Source organism: Malaclemys terrapin, chromosome 7 (assembly GCF_027887155.1).
Source record: "Malaclemys terrapin pileata isolate rMalTer1 chromosome 7, rMalTer1.hap1, whole genome shotgun sequence".
Taxonomy (NCBI): domain Eukaryota; kingdom Metazoa; phylum Chordata; order Testudines; family Emydidae; genus Malaclemys; species Malaclemys terrapin.
In genome coordinates this window covers 29,404,177-29,416,901 of record NC_071511.1, presented here as the reverse complement: position 1 = coordinate 29,416,901, position 12,725 = coordinate 29,404,177, and the positions used below count along the sequence as shown (strand labels likewise).

At 50.8% G+C, this 12,725-nt stretch overlaps 1 protein-coding gene across 2 annotated transcripts in view; it reads left to right on the top strand.

The window, feature by feature from the left end:
* Window positions 1-12,725, top strand: part of PACS1 (phosphofurin acidic cluster sorting protein 1) — a 103,982-nt gene that overhangs the window by 53,161 nt on the left and 38,096 nt on the right. For both annotated transcript variants that reach the window (XM_054034348.1, XM_054034347.1), the window contains exon 3: window positions 11,136-11,225. In XM_054034348.1, coding sequence (XP_053890323.1) covers window positions 11,136-11,225 — 90 coding nt within the window. The remainder of the gene's footprint in view (window positions 1-11,135; window positions 11,226-12,725) is intronic.

The following is a 12,725-nucleotide window of genomic DNA, read 5'->3' as shown; positions in this document are numbered from 1 at the left end:
TGTGCGTGGGTGTGTGTGTGTGTAACAAAGCAGCAGGTGGTGGAAGTGAGTTGACATTATTCATGCAGTGAGGAGCAGCCCAGCAGGGCAAGGATGTAAATCAAACCAGAATATTTAAAGAGCAATTTTCTCTAAGGTGTCATGAAAGAGGCAGGTCCTAGGAGGGACTTGACTGATGGGCAGAGGAATGGCCTGGGTGAGGACCCCCATGCAGACCTGGTGTGTGTGTGGTTGGGGGAAGTGACCAGACAGGCTGTTGAATGGAGAGGACAGGCAGGCAGGAAGCAGAGTGACTAAGTGAGCGATGGCGGTGTTCTGCAGAGTCAAAGGTAGCGGTGGAGAAAGGGGAGCCAGTGACGGGGTCAGATCAGGCTTGTGATCTTAGCAGCTGCACTTTTCCTGGTGGTGGAGTGGGACACAGGACGTGTCAGGGAGCCCAGAAGGGAGGAGGTTACAGCATCCAAGCCAGAAGATGAGGACCTGGGTGGGATCATTAGCAGTAGAGAGTCTGGAGCCGAGAGATGAAGCAGCAGCAAGACTTCCTCTGTGCACCCAGCCCTTGGGACAGAGATGGTGTTGGGGAACGCTAGGAGGTCAGTGTTGTCCCTGCTCCAGTTAGGTGAATGCTGTTACAGATGTAACTTGCTGTGGTCTTTCTGGTAATCCTCTTGCATTGGCGCATGAGGAATGAATGTCGGCCCACCCACTGCTTACTGATCTGCTAACGTTATGTAAACCCTGCACCATCAATAAAATGTATAACCCGAGCTGTCGTCGTGCATCTTTCTCTGCCAGTTTTGATGTTTGCAGCTCTACATCAGGTGATGCCCGGGAGCTCTTCCTTCCCACTCCCCCGTAATGAGTCTCGCTAAAAGCTGTTGCTCTTGCTTACCGTTCAGGTTGTCAGCTTTGCAAGAGATCATTGGCATGCTTGACACACATTCCCTACCGCTGTCTCTCTCCCCCGTTGTCTGAGAGAGCCAGCCTGATCCAGATCTCTGGCTGTGATGCCCTGTGGGGATTCCTTGGAGAGGAGGTTGAGGGCTGAATCACTTTTGGTTTATAAGTGCAGCTGCTTTCTGTGTTTGAAAGGGCATGAAGAAATTAATCCCTCCTTTCAGGAGCTCAGGGGGTTTAATTCAGGCAGTGTCACTATGTCTGCAGCCCTTTAGCTAGGACACTTTTGGGTGCTTAATTACGGGGGAGAAATGGGTGCCCTCAGGATTTCCATCACACATTACACTCTGCACACTTGAGCCATCAAAACGAGAATCCATTCACAATATATTGTCCAGAGCTTCACGATCGACCTTTCCCTCTTCTAACATAGTTGGTGTTGCTATCATTAGGACCCAGAGTTAACGTTCTAGGCTGAGAAAGTGGGGCAAAGTCTCACCTCCTATTGCTGTGGTTTTAGGCTCTTGCCAGGCTTGTGCAGCTTGGACTCGCGCTGGGTTTGTAGAACTGATGAATGAAATTGTTTTTAATTGTTCACTTTATTAATGTAACTTCATAAGTAAAGTTTTATGAATAAAACAATATTCGTTCATAAAACCGGTTACCCCAATAACTGGCTAAGTAACAGTTAAGATGCTTGTTAAGAGCCATAGCTGTTCAGTCAACTGCCTTTGTAAGTTTCACTATCAATCCAATTCCTGCTTAAATCACTGAGACTTGCACTGTTTCAGTATTGTAACTTCTGTTCACCATTTATTACACTTGCCTACAGTGTAACTGCTGTTCACTGTTTGCCATATTGTAATTCAAACTCCATTTTACAACGCTTACTCCATTTTGTAAGGGCTTGCTGCAACCTTCATTTTTGCAAACCCTGCTGTAATCTTATTAGTTTAGTTTAAATGTGTAAATAAGGTATGTATAAATAATAAAATCAACCTCCAGCCCCAGCCTGTCCTAATTAAATAAAGTTCAAACACCAACGACTAAAAATGCAAACAAAAGCCCTAACAAAGTAAAAAAAAATCCACCCTAAAAAAAAGATACAATAAAAAAAAAAAATCAAAGCCCGGTCCGAGGCTGAAAGTCATGTCTGCAATTGACGGGTGATCAATCACCAAACCCAGAGGCAGCGTGACACAGCAAAACCTATAAACTCTGAATTCAAACTAAAGCCTACAAAAAAATGGGTAAAATAAAAAACTTTGGAGGAGGGTAACATTCTGCTGCCAACATGGAAGGGCATCGGTGCATGCCCAACAAAAACCCAGCTCGTCCTTGTGCCTGGCTTTCCTGGCTAGTTAGCCGCCACAAGCTACGAACCCAAGCTGCAAACTCAAGCCACAGACTCAAGCAGAACTGGTAACTATGCAGCAGCTGCAGAACATCTGATGAATGTGTGAGTGTGTAAATGTGTGTGTGTGTTTATAGGTATTAGGTATAATGTGTGTGTATTAGAATTAAAATATTAGTTATTGGTCATAAATCAAATTGTTATCATAATAAATGTGGCATCTTTGTCTTAACCCCTAAAACAATCCTGTATAAGTTTGTGGAACAACAGGTTCACACTCTGAAGGTCGCCTGCATCTATAAGAACTGGAAGATGTGGGTTCTGTTCCCACTTCAGATCCTGCCCTTCGAGGCCTTGAGCAGGTCATTTATCTCACCTTTTTGTGCCTTACCTTCCCCATCTGTCAAGGGGGCTCTTGACTGCCCCCTTTGCAAAGTGCTCTGAAATCTTTGGGTGCAAAGCATGTAGAAATACAGCCAAACTAAAAACTGTATCTGCAGCTTTATTGGCCAAGCCCACCCAGGTCTTACACCCAGCTCAATGGCATTTCTCTGTTGGCCTGCATTGCGATAGCTTCTGAATGCTACATCCAATAGATTCCAAAATTCCAGGGAGTGTTCTCGGCATCCGTGGACAGAACCCTTTGATTTTGTGAAAATCAGAAAAACCGAATGGAGGAAATGTGAGACACACGGCGCTGCTGGCTGGGGTTGTAAATGCCAGTAGGGAAGAGGAATTGTTCAGGATGGCCTTTAAAAAGCACATATGGTGCATTCTTCTATATGCTAAGGTCTGCAGAGCCATTCCAGTGGATATGCCAGCCTGCTTCAGCTCGAGGCAGACCAGCCTGAGAGTCACCGGTTGCAGCACCCCCTCCAGTTTTCTCTGCCTCCGCAGTAGCAACCCTGATCCCTCCCTGCTGCTGAGCTCTGCTGAGGGAAACCCCAAATGAGCAGAGCAGGGCACTGTCTGAAATAACTAAATAAATTCCTGAAGGAGGCTTGACTTCAGAGCATTCCCATTTTCCCATCCCCAGACAATTCTCATGTTTTGCATATGGATGGCAGCCTTTTCCCTTTCCCTGACACATGCTCCCAGGCTTCCTCTCCAGGATCATGGCAGCAGTAATATTAGCTTTAGGAAAGAAGAAAATTCACTTAATCTTTTTCTGGAGAACTTTTCTGATCAGGTTCTGTACAGAGAGAGAGCCAAAGCAAACACATGAGTGGTATGGTTCCTGAAGCTTGGCTCCAGGACAAACACAGACACATGGTGCCTGGAAAGTCAATCATAAGCTAGGGCTTGGGACCAATGCTAGCAGGTATGAGGTCTCCTCTCAGAAGATGATGATAGCCATAAAGGAAAACAAATGGTGTGCCAGAGAAATTATCCAAGTCCTATTGGAGCCGATGCAGAATTCTGATCTCCTAGATAGGCATGCTTCAGAGATCCTGGCTGTCTATGATTACTATGCAGTAATTCTGGGTATCCCCTTCACATCTCGCCTTGTCACATCCAGTGGCAGAGATCTATCTCCAATTGTATATTCTACCCCTTCCCCCCCCACCCCCACAACTAGAGAATGCAGAGAATCAGGTTTTTTTTTAAGGGATCTTCCTCATTTGGTTCAGGGAATGAGAACCAGAATGAGAACCGCATCCACCAGCTGGACCAGCGTGATTCATTGAGGTCTCAGAGCTTCCATGGATAACAGACCTGTTCTGGTCGCGACAGTCAGCGTGTCTGATTGTGTTTTTCCTAGTGTGTATGAAAACCCTATCAGCCCTTCCCTAGAGAGAAACTCTCCTGTCCTGGGCAGAGCAAAGTTGGCTATCTCTCTGTACGTTGCCCACCAAGGGGGAGATGAGCACCAAGACTTCCGCGGCAGAAGTCGGATTAGCAGAGTAACTCCTACACCCAGAAATATCTCTAGTTGTAAACCAATTTGGTGGGCTGGTGATCAACTGCCTTGCATCTGGAAACTGTAAATAAAGTGCCCTGCAGCCTCTCTGTATCAGAATGTAAGGTGGTGAATGACATCTTGCAAAACTGGGTGAGGTCCCTGCTTTGTTTTCCTACCTATGGCACTGCTCCCCAGGGCTGTACAAAAGCTCGTGAGGAGATAGAGGTGGTGATACTGTTTTATGCCTTTCTGGCTGAAGAGGCAATGGCACTCGGGCCTGATTAACTGAGTGTTGGATCGTCACTTGTCTTTAGCTCACAGAGGAGGTCTGCTATTGCAAGACCAATCCCCCATCCATGACAAGACAGGTTTAAAGAAATACAGGCTGAAGTGACCATTGCCCCCAGGCACCCCGAAGGAGAGCTCAGCAAACAGAATGTATTCTGCTGGCTGGGTGCAAAGTCCCTGGTTTAACTGCCATGCTAACCTGGTGAAATGTAACCTTGAGAACCTCCCTGAGGGCGTTATTGTGAATGTCCAAGCAAAAAGGTCAAGTCTCTGCAGTGTAATGTTCTCAGCATGTTCAAGAAAAGGACATTTTGTGCAAATCCAATATTAAATGCTTCCTTAGAGCATCAGCTTTATTCCAACCTGCAAGGTGGTAGGCCATGACCTTGGATCCTTACTCTGCTCCTGACAGCACTACCCAGACTGACGCCCTGTGGAGGTGGCGTCATACTTCCTGTCCAGTAGAGCAGGCTTCTCGGTGTTTGAAGTTGGGAGCTTTCTCTAACGAGATCCCGTTTTGTTCTTTTAATGTAGAGAAGTCATTTCATTCCCTATATAAATTGAAGAAATAGTCCTCCTTCCGGGAGCGCCGCCAGCTTTTCTGCCGCCCTAGGCGGCGGAAGGTCCTGCCCCGAAATGCCACCCCCCACAGAGGCGGCGGAAGGTGCTGCTGCTGAAATACCGCCGCGGTCGCCGCCCCCCAAATTGTAGTGCCCTAGGCAACCGCCTAGGTCGCCTAATGGGTTGCGCCGGCCCCGCCTCCTTCGGGTAAGCATCCAAATCCAGTCCCTAGGAGCACAGACGGTCAGACGGCAGAGTAGTGATGTCTCCTGTATTGAGACTGGCTGGACAGCCACATGGTCATCAATATGTAAGTTTGTCAACTTCTGCATCCTAGCCAGTGCGAGAAGTCTTCTCCATCCCTTAGTGCTCAGGGGAAAATGGAGGAGATATTATCTACCATGTTTTCAATGTCTGTACTTAAAGGATGATCCTGCTTCCCACTCTGGGGGCATGCTGCTCTGAAAATCCCAGTGTAGCAGATCTGGTGCCTGGAAAGTCCATCATAGTCTTGCCATGAAGAAGTATAAGAACGTGTATGCTTGCTTACCTGAGAAGTTCCTTTCTTCCAGTAATAAGTTCCACAGATCCAGCCCACCCAGGAGACAAATGAATCATCCCAGTCTAGAGATGGAAATTGACATCCAAGGATTAGGATTTGTTGTCATTGAAATTTCCCATGCTCTGAAATAAGAGAAATTGTGCTTTTTCCTCAAAGTATATTTACCACAGTCTGTAATTTAGGAAACTAAGTCTGAATGATCCTGGCTGTGAAAATTCTTGGCTGCAGGAGACTTCATGTAGTGGGGCATTCCCCTGCTGCCAGTGACTGTCAGGCTTGGTTCTGCAAGTACCCATTGTAATGGATGTGGGGACCTTGTTGCTCAGTAAAAGGGAATTTTCAAGTAAGTGCAAATACATTTTTTTTCTGTTTTTTCATCTTCCAAATTCTTTGCAAACATTAACTCTCACAGCCTGCCCCAGGAATACCATCCCCCGCCTCCCATGGATGCACAGAGATGGCAGGACAAAGTCTGGGGGAGAGCCAGGATTGGAAATGGAGTTGCTGATCCCAGTTCTGTGGCCTCTTTCTAGGAGCAATAAACTTCCTAATGGTCAGATCTGCTAGGCTGGGGAATAGTCTCTCCTAAGAAACATCCCTTGAGATGAGGCAAAGCCTTAGAGATTTGCTCCAACTCTCTCCCTCCTTTACAGTATCTTCACCTCGGCTCTACTCCACATCTGCCCCTTCTCCCGGGTTCTTCCCTGTCCCGTGCCCCCTTCCCTTCAGTGTCCCTTCACTGCCATTACATAGTTCACTCTGCTTGTGTGTTACATCCCTTCACCCTGTGTTTGGTCTGTTAGATTGTCAGCTCTTCAAGGCAGGGACCATCTACCCCTCTGTACAGCGCCTAGCACATTCTTGGCTGACCCTTCGGCACTACTGCAATAAACAGGATTACTAACCATAATCAAAGTGGAAGCCACGCTGCATTGCTGGGGACAGATGGGGCTAATCTAGCAGGTGTAACTAGTATGACTATGAGTATGAGTCTTTCCTCCAGCAGCCTAGCAGTGATTTGGAGAGAGACCTAGAGACCGCAGTGGCCCTCCAAAGAGCACTGCAGTACGGGACAAACCAGCATTGCATCAGGGGCTTTTCCAGCAGCTCCCGTTGGACCAGGAAACTCTTCAGTCCACATTTCCTGTGTAAGGCAAAGAGGGAAACAAATATGTCAGGCCAAGAGCTCATCTGTCTAATCACAGGAGTGGGGGGATGACCTGCTCCATCCTCACTCCTACCAGAGAGCCCTATGCATTTAATTAAAAATTTATCCCAGTGTGAATTAGTTACAGCTGAGATGATGTGCTTTTATTACTGACTTGACAGCTGGGGGTTTTAACCCTTCCCCTCTGGGGTTTCCATAGACCGTACAAATGATCCCACGTCATAGCAACGCCCCCGCCCCCCGCTGCCACACCTCACCATAAGTCCTTATCAACCAGTGCTGGGGGGTTTAACCCAGTATTTTGTGTCCGGTCTAAAGAGAGCTGTTACCAAGAGAGTGTTTCCTTTTATTGCTGTCTGCTTCCTGCTGTTTCCTTATCATGTTCCTCATTGTTAATAACTTGAGTTTATTAGGTTTTCATGCAGAAGAATTTCAAAGTGCTTTAGGGACTATATATAGCTCACTCTGCCCCTGCTGAGATGCAGCCACCTCTGCAACACGCAGCAGCTATTTACCAGTGTGGATCACAGCACGCAGCAGGTCGGGGGAGGGAGCGCAGTAGCTTGCATCTGATTGCAAGTGCCAGGGGCCGAGTTGCACTTCCCCCACAACACCGCTGCCTTCGAGAGCCAATGAAGAACTTTCAGAGGAACTCTGACCTCAGGCACTCGCATCACTAGTGAGTCTGGGGCCATGCTCTTGTGGGACACACATGCAAATTATTTAATGAGTTAATTAGCGTATAAGCGTAAACCTCCACTTGAAAATGTTTGTGTGAATTTGATGCAAATCCTGCCTACCCTCAGTGAGGAAGCACTGTGGGTATGGGGACTCCTAGCTCTGGGTGCAGTGTGGGATCTGATGGCTTGAGTAGGGTTACCATACGTCCGGATTTTCCCGGACATGTCCGGCTTTTGGGGGCTCAAATCCCCGTCCGGGGGGAAATCCCCAAAAGCCGGGCATGTCCGGGAAAATCGGGAGGGCTGGGTGGTGCTCGGCCGGGGCCGGCGGTGCGGGGCCGGGGGCATGGTGCCGGGCCGGGAACCAGGGACGCAGGGCCGGGAACCAGGGGCGCAGGGCCGGACGGGGAGCCGGGGGCGCGGGGCCGGGCCGGGGTCCGGGCTGGGAGCCGGTCAGCCGGGCTGGCGGGGAGCCGGGGCGGGAACCAGGGGCGCAGGGCCGGACGGGGAGCCGGGGGCGCGGGGCCGGGCCGGGATCCGGGCTGGGAGCCGGGGAGCCGGGCCCGCGGGGAGCCGGGAGCGCAGGGCCGGGAACCAGGGGCGCAGGGCCGGACGGGGAGCCGGGGGCGCGGGGCCGGGCCAGGGTCCGGGCTGGGAGCTGGTCAGCCGGGCCGGCGGGGAGCCGGTCAGCCGGGCCCGCGGGGAGCCGGGCCGGCGGGGAGCCGGTCAGCCGGGCCCGCGGGGAGCCCGGGGGTGCGCCAGGCCGCCGGGGGCCGGCAGTGCTGGGCGGGCCGGGGGTGGTCGGCCGGGGCCGGCACCCCAGGGCCCGAGCCGACCCAGGCTGGAGCCGCCGGGGGCCAGCCTGGGCCGCGCCTCCTCCCCCCACACCCCCCTTACCTGCTTCAGGCTTCCCGCGACTCAAATGTTCGCGGGAAGCAGGGGAGGGGGCGGAGACTTTGGGGAGGGGGCGGGGTTGGGGCGGGGTATGGGCGGGGCTGGGGGAGGGGCCGTGGGCCGTGGAGTGTCCTCCATTTGGAGGCACAGAAAATGGTAACCCTAGGCTTGAGCGGTGGTTCCTGACAACAAAGCCAAGAGCCCATACCTGGCATATTCGCTCTGAAAAGCCACGTGGCTCAGGGGGACAAGATCTGGGTCTGTCCTATTAGAGACCTGGCTTCTCTTTCCCAGATAGCAGTATAGGCAGCCTGCAGAAATATTAACAGCAGTCCATGGAAGCGGCAAGCCTCAAACTCATGGTCTCCTGGTTTGCAACTCAATGCACCTTCCTCTCAGTCTAAGGGTGTCAGCTGAGGTCTGACAAGGCTGCCAAATGTGCGGGTGCCTAGTGAGATGCGAGGTGCATGGTGGGTCTCCGCTCAGGACTTTCTTTGATGAGCAAGGCCTTGAACATCTAGACAGCACTTGGAGCGCCTCACCTAAGGGCCCCTCTGCTAAGCTCACAAGCACTATCTCAGATTTGGTTGGCATTGCCTGTCTGCTGCAGGGTTTGTGCATCTGTCTTTGCAGCACCTGGTGCTGGCCACTCTCAGAGGTGGGATTCTGAGCTAGACGGGCTGTGGGTCCAATGAATCTGGGAGCTCCTATTGTTGCTCATTTTAAGCAGCATTGGCCTGACTCCCACTACAGGTCATCAGAGGGGATAGATCCTGTAACCCTCTGTAACAAAAGCACAGGCCTCTAACACTAAAGCTAAAGCTGTAACCATATAAGCTGATAGGGGATTCAGAGATGGGAAGGCCGGAAGGGCCCATTAGATCATCTATAGGGCCCTACCAAATTCGCAGTCCATTTTGGTCAATTTCACGGTCATAGGATTTTTAAAATTGTAAAATTTGTGATTTCACCTATTTAAATCTGAAATTTCACAGTGTTGTAATTGTAGGGATCCTGACCCAAAAAGGAGTTGTGGGGGGTGGGGTGTCACAAGGTCATTGTAGGGAGGTTTGCAGTACTTGCTACCCTCACTTCTGCGCTGCTGCAGGCGGAAGTGCTGCCTTCAGAGCTGGGCAGCAGAGTGGCGGCTGCTGGCCAGAAGCCTGGCTCTGAAGGCAGAGCTGCTATCAAGAGCAGCGCAGACGTAAGGGTGGCATGGTACGGCATTGCCATCCTTACTTCTGCGCTGCTGCTAGCAGGGCGCTGCCTTCAGAGCTGGGCGCCCAACCAACAACCACCGCTCTCCTGTCGCCCAGCTCTGAAGGCAGTAAGGGTGGCAACTGCCCCTAAAATAACCTTGCCAACTCCCTGCAATTCCCTTTTATGTCAGGACCCCCAATTTGAGAAACACTGGTCTCCCCTGTGAAATCTGTATAGTATAGGGTAAAAGCACATAAAAGACCAGATTTCACGGTCCGTGGTGCATTTTTCGTGGCCGCGAATTTGGTAGGGCCCTAATCATCTGGTCTGACCTCCTGGATGGCCCAGCCCAGAGTACCTGTTCCCCTTGCACTGAGCCCAGACGCGTGTGTTTGATGAAAGACAGCCAGGCTGGATTTGGAGACACTGAGAGATGGGGAATCCCTCCCTCTCCACCCCCCCCCCCCGTTCCCTTGGCAGTTTATGCCGATGGTTAATCACCCGCACTGTTAAATCTTTGTGCCTTGCTTCAGTTTAATTTTTCTGGCTTCTGCTTTCAGCCATTGGCTCTCATGCAATCTTTCTCTGCTGGGGTAAGAGTCTATTTTGCTGTGTGGATCAGCTCCCAGAGGGGGACATGCCACATGTACCCAAAGCCTTCCACTGTCTGTGGTAAGAGCAGGGAGCAGTTGGAGTTGAGATTCCTGTGCGCATAGTAACGCTGGGGCTTTAAAGGCGAGGCTCTGCCACCCAGTGGGTCTGTGTGCTCCGGGAGGAGTGGCTAGAGCAGGAGATACTGGGTATTATTCCTGGCTCTGCCACTGTAGTGTGTGACTTTCCCTCTGCTGGGAACGGGAAGAATCCCCAGAGCCTTCATGTCTCTAAGCAGCTTTGAGACTGGAGGAGAAGGGCTGCTCTGGTGGTCGGGGTGCTAGCATGGGACTGGGAGACCTGGACTCAATTCCCTGCTCCGACAGACTGCGTGTGTGACCTTGGGCCTCTGTGCCTCAGTTCCCCATTTGGACAGCAGAGATAATCCTTCCCTAACTCCCAGTAAAGATTGTTTAGGTGCCCGGATGCTGTGGGGGCAGGGGGCTGGGTAAGAGCTAGGAGATCTCGGATGACAGGCACTTGGAAAATGCCAGTGTTATTCCCACAGCACAAGCACTTCTTATGTCTGGGTCTGTCTCCAGGAGCTCTATGGCTGCCGCTGGATCCAGAGCTCGGTAATGGGGGGATTTAACGTGGTGCTGAAAGTGAAACAGCAGCAGGGGAATGCCTGCTTCTTACAGGGCATGTGCAGGTGTGGTGTTGGCGCTTCCTTTGGAGATCTGCCAGGCAGTGCGTTGGAGAGCTGGCCTCTGGGACAGAAGATGAAGGGCGGATTTCAATCCTGTCCTTGCCCCCAAGCCCCCTTCACAGCTGTGGTCAAGGATCAGAGTGAGTGGGAGGCTGCGATACCTTGTCTCCCTCTAGTTGGGCCTTCCAGGGTGGGGTTGGCGCAGGTTGATGGGAGGCACTGCTGGGCAAGGTTGCCCTGCTGGTGCTGATTTGGGCACTACTTTCTGCCTGTCTGGATCCTGAACGCAGGTGAACATGTAACACTGTCCATTCTGTGTTGGTTACAGGGCTCAAAGAGGATCCTGAGATCCAATGAGATTGTCCTGCCGGTCAGCGGACTTGTAGAAACAGAGCTTCAGCTGACCTTCTCGCTACAGGTGAGCGTGTGCAGCTGTAGGGGGCACTGAACTGGAGAGGCCATTTCCTTGACAGGTGGGAACTCCTGTGTGGCACCAGCTTAAGGTTATGTCTCTTCCAATATACCTGAGGGCAGATCTATGCTACAGCGGGGATCCACACTCTGAGATCGATCCACCGGCGGTCGATTTAGTGGGTCTAGTAAAGACCTGCCAAATCGACGGCAGATCGCTCTCCAGTCGACCCCTGTACGAGAAGAGTAAGGTAAGTTGATAATCCTGCGGTAACTTGACCTAAGGTACGTTGACTCCAGTTACATTATTCACATAGCTGGAGTTGCATAGCGTAGGTTGATTTACTGCGGTAATGTAGACACAGCCTGAGTTGGTTTTTAGAGAGAAACTTTGAATTACAATTGGAGTCTCTCAGCAGCTCAGACAGCCTCTACTCTTGGCCAGAGAGGCCTTCCAGAGTCCTTAATGCCCACAGGGCTGCAAAGCTCTTGGAAGTGGCAAGCTAAACAGGCACAATTGCACTTAATAACACCAGGTTTCCTTGAAAGCTCCAAGCAATGACAATTCCATCATCTCCTGTTTGACATTCTCCCTGCCTGCCCTCTGCCTTAAATCCAGTCTAACAGTTGGGCAGGAGACCGAAATTATATTCCCGGTGTGACCTTGGGCAGGTCCTTTACCGTCTCTATACCTTAGTTTCCCATCTATAAAATGAGAGCATTCTTAGGAACGGGCAGGATTGAACTGAACTTCCTGGGTCATTGAGTCCATTCCCGTGGTATTGGAGGGAACCCTGCCATGCCATTAATGATGGAGGGTTCAGATACTCCAGTGCTGGGACCGTACAAGTACCTAGATTGAGTGAGGCAGCAGTGCCAAAAATCAGTGGCTTACAGCTGCGCTCTCCATGCAGCTTGCCATGTTTCGTCCTTGCTGCCCCTTTGACAACTCCCTCCACCTTTGTAAGATCTTGGCAGCAGAGAAGCAGGCCCCAAATTCCAGCCCTGTACCATGGGACTCGTGTTTTCCTGATACGCTTTGTATCTTTTTGAGATGTGACCCTTCCCCTTTCATGTGGGGAACCGACCAGCATCCCTAGAATATATGAGCCAGAGTATATGATCACAGAGTGAAACTGACCAGCCTACTATAACTTCCTCAGCTGAGTGACATGCACAAAGCAGAGTAGCTTCCCCCACGTCCCCAGTTTTTTGCTCTCTTTAAATACACCCAAGTGTTGCTTATAATACAGCATAAAAGGATTTCCAAATGATTTTAATCCTGCAGGAAAATGCACAGTGGGCAGTAATAAGAATTGATTAATTAAACAGTTGCAACGACATCCTTTGGCAGTTTCCATCTCTTTTAGCAATTGGAAGTGTTTGCAGGCAGTCCTGGCCTGGGACAGGTCCTTGGAGTAGTTCTGAATGTCCCTTTCTTCCCTGCACTCACCCAAGAGAGTGGCGTAGAAAGAGCCTTGTTATTTCTCATGAGGGACACTGTATC